Here is a 15,839-nt window from a genome sequence, read left to right as displayed (position 1 = left end):
TTATTGACTAACAGAATTAACAAGACAAAGGTACGATATATATTTTTTATATTGTTTAGATAAATAACTAGAAGCGTAGGTTTATTATAATTAGCGTATAGCGTTAGCTATAGCTATAAGAAATATCCTAAATTAAACATAAATGCATGCCGTTATTACACTTTTTTTTTATAAATACTAAAGTTTTTTTGACACAGATAAATAATCGTGACAAATGTCATGCCGAAGAGTGAAGAGATTCAAATCTACAAATACGGAAGATCTATTAGTCATTTAGTTAGTCATAGTGATTAATTGAATATCTGAGTAAATTAAAAAGACGCCACGTTTTGCACCATTGTTACTAATGTAAGTTTATTAAAATTAGTCGGTTAATTGGTATCCCTTTACAGACCGTACTACTGGGATTTATCCATTTATTTGCAATGCATAATATTATGTACGTATATTTATCGACGATAGCTACATAATTATTACTATAATTTTAAACATTGCTATACTAAAATTTATTCGTATGCACATTATTAAAAAAAAATCAACTACGTCAAATATGACGTTTAAGTTTTGGCGCCTTTTTATTCATTGTTAGTTAAAAAAACTGCCCTACTTTTTATACTTTTCTACTTTTTTTTATAATACATTGCAAGCAATTGGATGTCAAAGGGATACCATAACATGTCTATCGACTCACCGAATCGTTTGACGTGTACGTCCCTATTAAACGACACAGATCTTTGCTTCCCCTCTTTCTCCTTGATCTCAGTATTTGCTTTCTCGCTCTTGGCTACCCCATCGCTATCTTGCGTCTCTTTCTTGATACCAGTTTCAGACATCGGATACAGGGGTACCCGATTTTTGGTACCCCGTCTGTCTTTTTATCGATTAAATCGATTTTTCGCTCATTGATATTATTAATCTGTAAATTTTTGCTTTTGAAATAAATAGTTTGGGGACGGTTTGTTATATTATTGTTTATTACTACTATAACGTTGTCATTTAAAAAAAAATTGAACCGGAATGAATATGTATAGAATGTGTAAGTATATTCTTTATGCCTCACCTCCGTAAGTTGTTGTGAAACATTAGTTCGGTCTTCTTATTGCAACAATATCATAACAAACAGCGCCGCATTTTGTCCTGTAACAAAGAAATTATTCGGTTAGAGATATTATCTAAATTGGTTAAAGTTGTAATAATAAGTAGCACTTGACTTTTAATATCACAAAAGAAAATAACAGTAGAAATAAATAATGCCATTTAGTAAATTTATTTTACGACGAGAGAATTTATTTATATTTAAAGGTCACAAAATAATACCGCATACAAAAAACATCTTAGCTTTTTTAAATTCATTACATACAGCGAGAACTATTGTTCATTTGACGGATTAGCTTTTTAACCGTCAGACGTTACAACAATATCTTGCTATTAATCGATATCGATAATCCATTACTCAAGTTGTTCACGTCACTAATCCGCTAATGTTTGTATCAGATAGCAATCACTAAATATAAAGTACTATAATGTTTTCGCTTTTTAACAGTTGCTGATTTTGTAATGTTCAATTACGATATAATTTCATCATCCTATTATAAGTAACGAGTGGGTTTTCGAAAAATACTTCACTTGGCTGAATAAAGCAGTTCAACATACCTCGTGACATAAATTAAAAAGTAAACTTTTGAAAAAAGAATCATTTTTATACATTCGTTATAAACATAATTATTAATCGAGATTTATATTGAATGTTTAGAAAGGATATCGCTGTGAGTTCATTTATGCAAATCGGTTAACGCATTTCGATATAAATAATCACATATTATATACAACCTGTTTTAATGCATTAGCTTCATTGATTGCGCGGTTGTCATAAAAAAAAACTACATATAGTAATCAAAAAACCAGTTTAGTCTCAGGCTGTCGAATGTTACGAATGTGGTCACTGGTTCAAATATTGCGACACGAAATCGCAAGAGCTTGGACGTGAGCAAGTGCTTGTGCTGCAAGATATACACGGAGGCGATTATATTTCTAATCTGTTACTACATCATTTTATCTAAATTTTATTTCGTAGCGAAGTTTTTCAGGATAAAAAGATTTTTATTTTTTCATGTATGTAATTTTTTTTTAATCAGGGTACAATCTATTAATAATGTTTTTGCAATTATATTCCATATATAACGACAAGTATGGATTTTTTACGTAACAAATACGTTATAAAAATTATAGTTTATCGGAATAGCGGTAGCCATTTGTGTGAATGCAAAAGAGAGAAGAAACAGAGCGTCTAACTCAATAATAACGTCACATGACAGGAGTATAGGAATACTTTTTTCGTCAGAAACATTTCGTTACACACAAAAGCGTTGCACTTATATTGTAATTTCATATCGTAATATGTCAGAAAGTGATGCGACATTGATTACAATAATTATAATATTTAAATACACACTATTAAGATAAATAAATTTTCTTTTTCTTTTTTTATAACACGGGTAAATGGACCAGTTGATGGTCGCCATAAGAAGTATTGACCATGCTATACATCGCCATTGCGCCACCAACCTTGATAACTAAGATGTTATGTCTCTTGCCAGAAGTTTAACTGGTGCACTCATTCATAAATCGGAACACATAATATTTTTAATTTCTTTTTTTTTTCGATTTTATGACAATTTATTTCTCAAAGAACATTACATTGTTCACTTAAAGAGAAATTTAACTAATATACACTTAAATAAAAAAAATACATGGCGTTCAAATTAATTACTTATTATTTTTAATTTTTATGAATGAAACTGAGTTCTTACAAAACTACATCATCGCTTGTAGTTCTCGTTTGTACCAAATATCGTTTACTCTGATCTCTAGCACAGGTTACGATAGTGTTGATGTTTTTACGTCTAATTTGTTATTACGAAGCGACATCGGATATTGCTTACTATTATAATTGTTTCTATGACCTTTTTAATTTGAATTTAATATCATTTACATTGTCAATGAAATAATTACATTATTTTTATTGGAAACAAATAAGATGAAAATGTAAATACAAATAACTTAGTTGTTATATATTCGAATTGTTACGCTTTTGAATTTTTGTATTCTAATATGTTGGTGACATTTGCCTATATACTGCCCGATGGAATAGAATTCAGACATATTTAGAGACAGATCACACATGGCCAACTGCTTTTCAGTCTTTCCGAGAAATTTCACTTTTGCTATAGAAAGTCTTTTGATAGAAAAGTCTTATATATTTCATGATCCTCGCCATTTGGACCACATGCTCTGTCCACGATTCAGACGAGTTTGCCTAATCACAAACCAAAAATACATAAATTCCGTGATGGGGGAATTGGATAATCAAGAAAAACAACTCAATATAATATTCCCATATTTATAGAGTTGATAATATATGATAAAAATAATACACCTGTATTATCATTAAGAAGTCAGTTACAAATTACATATATATGACTTATTAGGAAATGATTGTCATATAATGATAATAATATATAATGAAGACGTACAACATATACCTTGCGTTTGCCTTTATGATACTTGACGTAAGTTAGTTGACCAAGTATCATTCGAATAGCCCCCAGGGCATGTTTTACTATTTGCTTCATCTTTAAGTATATAGACGGGCCGGTTGGCGTGGCTGGTAGATACTTGCCTTTCACGCCGAAGGTGGGTTTGATTCCCACCCAGGACAGACATTTGTGTGCAGGAACATGTCTGATTATCCTGAGTCTGGGTGTAATTATCTATATAAGTATGTATTTACAAAAGAAAAGTGGTATATGTAGTGTATCAGTTGTCTGGTTTCCATAGTACAAGCTCTGCTTAGTTTGGGAACAGATGGCCGTGTGGGAATAATGTCCCAGGCTATTATACTATATATGAATTGACAGAGGTTTTAATCAAAAGTTGATATTCTATTAGTTAGCTTTTCTGTTGTCTTAAAAACATTTCAATACGCAGCTTTGCAAATTATACGTTTTCAGGTCAATAGATTTGTTTATATACCAGTTCATTTAGAACGACTGCGTAATTCCTATCCATCTGTTTATATATTATGTACTATATATATATATACACACTGAAATATTTACATAATCGTGTAACCGCCTTTCTCTTCTTAGGCAAACTGATATGTCCCAGAGTTGGGCAAATGACATAATTCCTGTTAATACACTGGCCGCCAAAAAAATCGACCCACCCGTATTTTTTTACTTACAAAGTTGTTATCTTAACTATGCGACGACCTAGGTGGATTGTTTTACTTATGGGACATACATTTAACATTTTATTACCCACTTGATATTGATTTGGAGGAGTTGTAAGTGTTATTGAGGATATTTGGAATATTTTTAAAGTATTGATAAGAAAACGTTACTTTGTGCACAAAGTGCATGGTTAGTTTATTTCCAGTTCTTAACGCGGAGTCATCTCGGTTCGATGTTTATTATTGATTAAGTGTATGAAACTTTGTTAAAACAATAATTTTAATAAGTTTAAACATAAAAAATGGATACTACTGAAGCAGAAGCTGCTCAAGTCGTAGCTCTTATTCATGAGGGGTTAAGTCAGCGAAATGTGGCTAGAACACTAAAATTAAGTCGTTCAGCGGTGCGAAGAGTGTACAAACGCTACTTGGAGACTGGGGAGTATCGCCGGAGACCAGGATCTGGCAGGGGGCGTGTCACGAACCCGACCGATGACCGTTTTATTGGTTTGACGTCTTTAAGAAACCGACATCTTTCGGCTGTTGACGTTCAAGGTAGACTCCGAGAAAGTCGTGGAGTGTCTGTGAGTGAAAATACTGTAAGAAGAAGACTTCGAGAGCAAAACTTAACCCCTCACAAGCCAGCAACAGAACCAAAACTCACAGCATCCCATCGACAAGCAAGACTACAATTTGCTAGGCAGCACGTCGATTGGACACTGGACCAATGGGAGACAGTATTGTTCAGTGATGAAAGCCGAATGTCTCTAGTAGGCTCTGATGGACGACGTAACGTCATGCGAAGGCCAGGAGAACGCTACTCTCAGTGTTGCATTCGAGAAACAGTCCGATTTGGTGGAGGCTCTACAATGTTTTGGGGAGGTATTTCTTTGACGGGTTTCTTTGTCTGGTTTTTTTCCGTAATCGTGCTGTTAATGCTGAAACTTACATAACGGACATTCTGGAGCCTCATGTGATGCCTTACGCTGGATATATTGGGGATAATTTCCAACTTATGCACGACAACGCACGACCTCACGTCGCTAGAATTGTTAAATACTATCTCAGGGAAGTCGAAATTCCAGTTATGCAGTGGCCAGCCAATAGTCCGGACTTAAACCCGATAGAGCACCTCTGGGACCAGCTAAAACGTACGGTTCGAGCACGAAATCCAATTCCAGAAACCCTGAATCAACTGGAAGCTGCCCTAACTGAAGAATGGCAACGGACCCCACAGGAAGACATTAAAAAGCTAATCAGGTCACTTAATAGGCGTATGCAGGCAGTGATTAGGTCAAGAGGAGGAAACACTCCCTATTAAAGTAAGATTTAGGCACCCAAATTTAAAAACAAACGGCATAATCGTTTTGTACACAAAAAAATAAAATTGCGTAAAATTTTGTGTTTTCGTGTTTTGTCACATATTTACCTAAAAACCAATTTTTTGCGCACTATTTCTGTTTTTGTACAATCCTACAATTGCATTTTTACATTATCAATCTTAAAAATATAAATATGTGGTAGTTTAAAACCATACGATAGCTTTTTTACAAAAAATGTAGGTGGGTCGATTTTTTTGGAGGCCAGTGTAGTTGGACACGCTACGCTTGTCAATACTATACCATGTATACCCTTTCACGCTTAATTAATCTTCGTAACTTTATATTACTGTTCAGAGTTAAGTTATTTTGGTGCTATGTCACCTTTCAAGGTCAAATTCGAGGACATTTCCAATTTCTATATGTAACGTTTCATATTGTACGTGTGTGACGTAATACGGATTCTACTTCTGACATAGTGATTATTCTTAAGAGTGGCAGGACTGGACCCTTTACTTTTCCACTGTGATAAACCAACGGGACCGAAAATCTGACATCACCGAAAACTTGGTGGTAAGGCTTTGTGCAAGTCCCTCTTGGCAGGTACCATACCAATGTTTAGTATTGTTGTGTTCTGGTTTGAAGGATGAATTGTAACCACAAGCACAAGCAACATAACATCTTTGTTCTCAAGGTTGGTGGCGTATTAGCGATCTACGGAATGGTTGGTATTACAAAAGTCGTCAATGGCAATGGGCGATGGTGAGCACTTATTATCACCTATATACCAACCAATTCTGAGGGTCTGATTCAGGTTGTACTCCAGAAATATTATCCTACTAATATTATAAACGCGAAAGATTGTCAGGATGGATGGATCTTTGTTACTCTTTCACGCAATAACTTCTAACCGTTAGATGAAATATCAAATAGAGATAGCTTATACCCTAATATATATTAACATAAAGCCAAACTCAAACGCGGGCATAGTTGCAGGCAGAAGCTAATATGGACATAAAAAGAGCGCATATAGATTAGTGTGCAGTGGTGTGGAGAAATTTTGCTAAGGACAAATAAAGGATACAAAAGTGATTAAATGTTCAAATTAAAACAGTGTTCTAAACATAGATTTTGAATAAAGATCGCGTTATCAATTTATCCTTGATCCAACACAGAGTTGGAGAGAGCGATGCGCTATTCCTGATGGTGATAACTTGTCAAAAATTACAACCTAACTTCCTTATATTATAAATGCAAAATTGAGTTCGTCTGTTATCCTTTCACGTTATAACTAGTAACCAATCATCATTAAATTTTGCATACATCTTGTTAGAGACACAGAAAAGGACACAGGGTCTTCCAACACCTGCCTCGCCCTCACATGTTAGCGAAGCCGCGGTCAAATATCAGTCTTAAATAAACTGACATGCTAGAAGAAATAATGAATTTGTGTCTGGGAAACGATATGGTTGAATGAAAAGGATAGAAATATAATATGTTAGTATGAATAAGAATAAAAAATTCAGTGTGACGTCACCAGGTGGCTCAATGGATGACGACACAAGTCAAGCGACCAGCTACTATACCAAAACGGATAGCACTGTACATGTAGGTGGTAAAAGTTGTTTTTTTTAAGACCTTTAAAAAGCTTTTAAGATGAGTAGTTGCCCTTAAACTGCCAGATTAAACGTCATTGATATTTCGTTTCTGTTGGCACAAAAGAACATGAATAAGATTGTATATTTTACAGGAGAGAAAATATATATTTACATAAAAATTGTTTACATTGAATACTTTAATAACTTATGTACTACTTGTTCTTTTATATGTTTGTAAATTGTGAGCAATATAATATTAATAAATAAAAGTAAATATATATTTATATTACATGTAAAACAAAATTCAGGTACTGTACAAAATCAGAAATTTTGGCAAGAATACTAGTAGCATATCTTTTAATCAAAATTCCGATTCTCTTGGGAAAAATGTCAAGTCTCCCTATTACCGGGCGATCGTTTTTTTTCGAGCCGCGCGCTGTCTAAATATTTCTCCTATAAAAAAGTTCTAGAATAAGCTAGAACTCTAATATATAATATGTCTTTTTAATATATACTTTATTATACACAACGAACATGTGATAAAAAAAATGCTTAGGACTATAAAAATAAAGTGTTGTACAACGAGCGAACTTATGGCATAAATAATTAGGCATTTATTTTTTAGAATTTAATGGAAGTCGAACCGTTGGGCACTAACGATTGCCATTTCTTTTTAGGAATGGCTACACCTATGAAGCCATATCGCATAAAATTTATTAAAAATGTCTAAAATATTTAAAAAAAGGCAGCTTAAAAGCTGAAAGTACTTTCAAAAATCATAATTTTAATTTAATTAACCATTATTATTATTAAAGTTGACAATTAAGTTTGACATTGACATGGCTTTTATATATGGTAACATCGTACCGATTCCGTTCCGATTCAGTTGCGACTCAGCCGAGGCCTTTTTTTATGAGGAATAGTCGAAGCTGGATCGGAATCGAATCGATAACGTTTATTAACACGTTTTACATTAGTGGAATTGGTTTCCAGCAACCCAATCCAGCAGCCATAAACTTATATACAAATATTAATACACTTGTACTTGTACTTAATACACTATGCCTATTGTAGTACGACTTGGGAATTTAAGACCAAACTAAATAAAAAAGCCGGTAAGTTTTTAATTTGATTACACAAGCAGTGTAACATTAACTATATTTAAACCAATATTTGTTATTCTAATCTAATATTTCCAAGTAATAACTAAATAGTGGAGCAATTTGATTAGCGTTTTCGTGGTTTTTTTCCTTAATAGTTAGTATAACTTGTTCCAAGAAGGCAAAGCCGTAACAGTGAATAATATATCATTTCATAGAAAAGTTAAAACACGACGGCTGTCTATCCTATTCACACGGAGTAACAGCCATCTTTAATTATAATTAAAACGAGATAATCTTAATACAGTGCTAGTTTATATGATAACTATTAAAAGTGCTTATAATAAAATACATAAAGTATATTTAGATTTATATTTCAAAACTATTTCATTAAAATACTCAGTCAGTACTAAGACTATTAAATTGTCACTTTATCGAAATCAAATCGAAACGTAATCGTTGCCACTTAACCGTTTTTCTATTCTACTAACATAACAATACGGTTGCCGTTCAGTTGAAGTTGAATCGGAATAGAATCGGAAACGTAACGTAAGTTTTTTAAATAAGTGGAATTGTTCCTTTGATTGGCGTCGCATCGGATTATGAGAGTTTTTGCCCTAGAATATGCGAAGTTGGCTAGTCCTTGAGACTTGGCCGAGTTTTCGGGACCGGGAGAACTTAAGGGGAATGTAAGGCTAACTGCTTAATCCTTTATAATATATATAATATAGTAATAAGCCCTAAAGGTTTCACTGCTAAGCAATATCTTGAGCTCGGAACATATACCACCACGCTGATCACAAACACGAAGAAGATAACTGGATGAATTATAAAAACATATTAAGCGTATAAAAAACTGGTGTTTTACCCTCGTTTGAACTCGTAATATTTTGTTAATATTCACGGGTTCTAACTACTAGGCCATCGCGGCTCTCGTGATTAGTAGTCAAGTCAAGTAGACCACCGAATCTAACTGGTCTATTTACTTCTAAAATGTAATAAATAAGCTCAGTTAACTTATCCAATCCGCGTACCTCATGAATTATTACAAAATGGTGTCGTCATATACTTATTATTCAAATGGCGTCCAGTAAACATTGAGATAGCAGTGTAGTTTAGCTAGTGTTGCGACGACAACTCTTCACTACTCATGTTCGCCTGGTACATGGTTTCATGTTAATAGCTACTTTTTACCTAGCTACAGTGAATTAATGGTTGATTAATGTTTTTTCCGTTATTAATGTAATTTTTAATGCTAATTAATTATATATATCCTCAAAAGGTTCGATTAATATCATCGGCTATAAATTGCAGATGGATAAATGCCATATTGGAATTATTAAATGTATTTTGTGATGAATGATGAATTAAAAATATTATTTTTCAAAACTATTTTTATCATTTACACTTTATCAGCGGTCTTTAGTGTCAATGGTCGTAGGCTCAATTTCCGGTCTTAACAAATATTTTATATTTGTGGTGCAGATATTCGTTTCGGTCGAAGGAAAAACCTAGTATATCCTTATTAGTCTCGGATAAGACCTCAGTCTTGTCGCTATCACGAAAATAAATAAATTTATCTATGGATAACTAGGGATGATCATTTGAGACAGATTTATTTGTAAATAAAATAAAAATCACTAAAAATCAAAGCATTTGCATATTATAACTGGTAAAAGATCAAGGACAACAGCCTTTGGTGTCATGAATAGACATACTAAAATAAAAATAATAAAAAACATATTGTTGCGAATTAATTATTTCGCTTATTATCAAGACTAAAATTATGAATAAATGATATTACAATCAAGCTTGAAGGTTTTTCACGTATACGGATATCCGAAAAAAAATGCCGATTTTTTTTTAAATTTATATCATTATGACATCTGTCAATATGACATTAACATTGCGCGGGCTCGCGGAAACATTCCGACAAAATGGCGACTATCCCAAAATGGCTTTGCAAGGTCCAATGACCCATTATCTGTGAACATATTTACCTTCGTAGAAAATATAAAAGAGTAAAAAAATTACACAAGTTTTACATATTAATCATTAATTAAATTTAAGCATGAAACAAATAGATGCTAAATTTTATACTGCATTTTTCTATTTGACATCTTGCATAATTATTGATCCATATTTTGCTTTCTTTAATCTATTTTATTTCGTCCTGGATACGATGCAAGATGCAAGAAACAAACGCTTAACGTTGAAAATGATCATTTTAAAACCTATTTTATGTAGTGTCCATTAATTATCATAATATTTTTGTGTGTGTTTTTTAAATTTAGAATTCGTTATTACGCTTCGTATTTATATACTGCAGATGCATTATTCTATATTTGAATTTATAAATAATATTTTTATGATATAATTATACCGTAACCGTAACAGCCTGTGAATGTCCCACTGCTGGGCTAAAGGCCTCCGCACCTCTTTTTGAGGAGAAGGTTTGGAGCTTATTCCACCACGCTGCTCCAATGCGGGTTGGTGGAATACACATGTGGCAGAATTTCAGTGAAATTAGACACATGCAGGTTTCCTCACGATGTTTTCCTTCACCGTCAAGCACGAGATGAATTATAATCACAAATTAAGCACATGAAAATTCAGTGGTGCTTGCCCGGGTTTGAACCCACGATCATCGGTTAAGATTCACGCGTTCTTACCACTAGGCCCTCTCGGCTTATGATATAATTATGCTTGTCTGTTATTACCCAGGCTTATACCCGAATAAAATATATTTTTAGGTGTAAAGCAAAGACATACTATTGTAGTCCAGGGAGATATTCAGTAGGTATATTTCCCTTTGTTGCTAAGAGTATAAAATTGAGGCTTCGATACACTGCTGTGAAGAATTCACGGATTATCTAGATAGGTTTTTTGATATGAAGGCCGTGCATTCTTTAAACTTCCTAGTTTTATGTCATTTAAAATAACTTTATTTTTATGCTGTTTTTTAATGTTGAATGATACAACATTTAAGCAGCACCCCCGGATATCGCGGCCAAGGCACTCCACAAATTAAGTTACAAGCCCAAGTGAATGCAGTTACGAAATGTAATATTTTATTTAATCTGTGGTTCTTTTTGGCACGCAAGTAAATACCTACGGTATAATTAATAGCTTGCTAAACGTTTTTTAGAGAGTGATTAGTTAAACAAGCTGTCTTCTTCTTTTGAATGTCAAATCAATATTGACAGAGAGTGGAATTTACTCTTTTTTTTATTTTTAATAATTACTTAAGACATGGCCTGGGTCCTAAAAAAATCCCTTAAATTTAATGAAAAAGAGGTATTATATTGTTTATTATTTATGGTTAAATAAGAGAAGGCAAGTAACTAATTATTACTTTAGAGTACGTGTGTGATGTTGATTGGGCAGGTTCATCAAGTTACGGTAGCATGTGAAAGTGATCCCGTGGCGCTCTTCGTTAAGACGGAAAGGGTACTGCTGGTTTTTTAGTGGGTATTCCGATGTTCGGGGCGCAGTCGGCGCCTTGGACACCGGCGAGCCCCACATAACCCCCCACTGTTCCCGTGAAGGAAACGTGTAACGCGTTTTTCCAGCGTTAAAAAAAAAAGGTTCATCAAAGTCAAGTAACTAAAAATAGGTAAGGATTATGAAAAGCGCCTAAGCTGCCGCCCCTACAAAATCTGACGGCACATGCCCCCTCGGTTATAGGATAAATACGCCATTACACATAGCCCACGTGGTGTGGACACCACACTATCAAAGTACAATAATAAGCCCTACGAGCCAAACCTTTACAAATAATAACCGTTCGTTACACATTTATATATAAGACGGATTTTGAATTTAGAACGCATTAACTACGTCATAATGAAATCTTAAGTAAACCTAATTCATGTAATTTAAACACTGGTGTAGTCTATTAGGATATTGTTTTTCTTGTTTCATCTTAATGATGTTTAATTAGTTCAAATACATTATTATTCAATAACAGATCCACAGTAGGTACTTGTTCACCTTGGCCATAATGATAACCGTCCACCGATTGCGATGTGACCAGCGCTTAGCTTAGCTAAGTATATCTACTATATTTGGAGTACTTTTAAGCATATTATATTAAGGTTAAGATAAAGCATCGTGGAAATATATATGTCTGGAAAGAAATCTTAAACACCTCTGTGTGAGTGTGTGTAAATAGACCGAATATTAATTCAACAAAAGTCACACACAATGGTCCATATAAATTTATATTATAAACACACGATAGTACATAAAACACACAATGGAACAATTTTATAATATAAGCTGACTGGTTCGATTAAAATTCTTTATCATAAAAGTTAATGGTACCATTATATCTTTGTAAGGTATATACCACCTGATAGAAAGTGGTTACGACCACAGGTTTTGGCACTATAAGAAATAGCAACGAACCCTTCTATCGCCAATGTGCCACTAACCTTGGGAACTAAGATGATGGCTCCCTTCTACCTTTAATTACGCTGTATCATTATCCTTTCAAAAATAATACTAGGTAGGCTGTTTGGCGGTAGAATATGCGATGAGAGTGTCCGTCTGGCTTGCACAAAGTCTTACCAATTTGTTCAATACAGAAACATTGCTCTTATTGATTATAAAAGTAAAGAGAAAAAGGATTCGAAAAATAAAACACACATATTTGAGAAAAACGGGCAAATTTAATTGAGTTTTGTTGTTATATATAAATATAGAAAGTGTAAGAAATTCAGCTTTATTTGTATGCGTATAAAGTCTATTATTACTGAGCAGAATATTCCACATATTACAAGTTATATTGACATTGAATAGAGATGTAGATCTCCGGCGGTCAGATGCCGTTGTTGACTCACAGATGCATTATGCATTACGGATGTTAAAATTTCATTGTTTAAAACGTTTTAATTTTTTATCAAATTCGCAATCTAAAGGCCTTATTCAACTGTGTTGTTGAAATAAATTAAATTAGAATTTGTGTTGTATTTCATATTTTAGAGACATAATTAATCTTTTTTTTACGATGGCAAAACGGGAACAGTGCTCCTCGAACATCGGAGTACCCAGTAAAAAACCAGCGGTACCCTTTTCGTCTTAACGAGGAGCGCCACAGGATCGCTTGAGCATGCTACCGTGACGCTCTGACGTTGACATAATTAACCTGAGTTAACTTAAAATATTTTATTTTTTAAATATTTTATTAATCTTAATTTATTAGTTATATAAGAAATACCTTAACATTATTTCGACTAACATTGACTTTAAGGAGTTTTCAATATACGTATGTATATTGAAAACTCCTTAATTAAACAACTATACATATACAACAACTATGGTTATATTTTAAATGCGAAAGTAACTCCATCTGTCTGTTACGCTTTCACGGCTAAACCACTAAACCAGTGGATAAAATTTGGTACGAAGCAAACTTGACTTGACATAAGCTAAAATTCTATACCTAACTAAAACTATATACTAAATAAATAAGAAATATTAATGAAAAAAAAAATATAGCTCTAAAATAAAATGCTTATAATATACTTTGTCTTTATTGGATGACTGGCCTATCAAACTATTCACACTTGACAAGTTGACAGCTCAAGTGGTCTGCACATGTAGATCTTAATGTGTAAACAATATGGTCTATTATGCAATATCAATCGTGTATATATTTATCTGAAACTCGTAATTAAAGACCTTAATAGCTCAATTCATACTGACATCGATTGAAAGTCGCTTTGGTCTGTTTGTTATAATTAGTTACCGAAGTTATCATTATATTGTTTGTATTACGACTTATATATAAACAGACAAAGGAAAAACAGTTCTTTACGTTTTTCTGATCTGTTTGTGAACCGATTTTCATTTTTTTTATTTCGTAGTTATTAACTAGCATCAAAATGTTTGAAACATGAAAATTTTCAAGTTTTCGATAATGTTTTTGGTCGGATTTCAACGATCCGGCGGACATTAGTAAGGTTTAATATTAATAGGCATATCGTCGCTACTTGCTCGTTCGTGTTATGTGTCTTATTTTATGTTATTATGTATTTAGTATAATAAATACCTATTTATATAAAAACGATATCCTAAAAAGCAAAAAAAAAAACTAATTTCATAGCAAATAATTTTGTAGTATTTATTACCTTATTTAAATTTATTTCTATAACATATATAAATGTCATGTATATTATTGTATCCGACAACATCACGCCCTACAGTGCAGAATTAGCAAAATCGACTGATATTTTATATATTGTGTGTGATATTTTATACAATAAAATTGCGTTTAAAATTACAATATGATTGCATAAATTGTATATTCATTAAGCTCGGTATGTAAATGAATATGTAATGAGATTTATAATCGTATGACCATCGGTCTATTTGTCATAGCATAGCAAAGCAGCCTTGTCAAAACGACTCCTACGTTTGACAAAGTAACTTAAAAATATGGCATGTTGCGAAATGAGTGACTCAGGGGAAAAGGGACACATTTTGTAGTCAAATATTGACAATGTATTGGCAAACATCCAGTGATGGCTTCAGCCGGAGATGGAACACCATGCGTGTTTTATTACTTAAGATATTACACGGACAATTTAAGAAGAAAGATAAAATTACTTGAGCAGTATGTTAACTGTCACGTCAGGTGATTTTTAAATAAATTTATTCATCATTATATATACCTGCCCATTATATACCTGCTTTAATAAAAAACTACATTAACATAACACTAAATACACCCATAAATTTATTTATGTCACTAAAATTTTTCGCATTTAAGCAACAAATGTACCTGAGTCATATATATTATATATATATTTGCAAAAATGAGAGATCGTCAGTTATATCATTCATTGGGTTGCACTAAACTTTGCTGAAATACGCGCTCAGCACCTATGATCCTTCGGTCTTACCCCTATTATTTCATTAAAATAGTTAACTGCATAAGTTTCATTGAACGTGTAATGTTTTTAAATTAATTATTTTGTATATAGGCTTATTATGCTCTTTGCAGTAGACTTTTTTAAAAGTATTTTCATTACGTGAACATAGGTATCTCTGTTAAAGATTTCTGAGTAGCGGCCCGGTTGTCTCGAAGTTGTGTGTAGTGCCTCGGAAAGCACATAAAGCGATCTGAACTCGGTCGTTTTGAAATAGAGAGTGCATATACCAGTGTATGTGAGTGAGTAATATGTACTGCGCTGCCGTAGCAGAAATCGGTCACGAGGACATCATCAGCAGCGCCTTTGTAAATTGTACCAGGATAGTATAAACGCGAAGTAACCGAATGAATCCTTGCACTGGGTTCATCATAATAGTTTATTTTGATTAAAAAAGGTTCTTCTAGTAACAGAAAAGAAACACTTCATATGCATTACATTATACAGGCACAAGGGACATAACATCTTAGTTCCCAAGGTTAATGGCGCATTGGTGATGTAAGCGATGGTTAACATTTCTTACAATGCCAATGTCTATGGGCATTGGTGACCACTTACCATCAGATGGCCCCATTGCTCGTCCGCCTTTCTATTCTATATAAAAAAAATTATAACAATGACTGAGGAGTCATTACCAAGAAATTATGAAAAGAAGA

General features: G+C 33.2%; 1 protein-coding gene across 2 annotated transcripts in view; it reads right to left on the bottom strand.

Annotated features, from left to right (window-relative positions):
• Positions 1-15,839, bottom strand: part of LOC126777149 (trichohyalin) — a 92,390-nt gene that overhangs the window by 42,869 nt on the left and 33,682 nt on the right. For both annotated transcript variants that reach the window (XM_050500064.1, XM_050500063.1), the window contains exons 2-3: positions 1,061-1,137; positions 692-916 (exon numbers count right to left, since the gene is read on the bottom strand). In XM_050500064.1, the coding sequence (XP_050356021.1) occupies positions 692-833 (142 nt within the window). In that variant the 5' untranslated portion in view covers positions 834-916; positions 1,061-1,137. The remainder of the gene's footprint in view (positions 1-691; positions 917-1,060; positions 1,138-15,839) is intronic.

Source organism: Nymphalis io, chromosome 22 (genome assembly GCF_905147045.1).
Source record: "Nymphalis io chromosome 22, ilAglIoxx1.1, whole genome shotgun sequence".
Lineage (NCBI taxonomy): Eukaryota > Metazoa > Arthropoda > Insecta > Lepidoptera > Nymphalidae > Nymphalis > Nymphalis io.
This window is presented reverse-complemented; position numbering and strand designations above follow the sequence as displayed.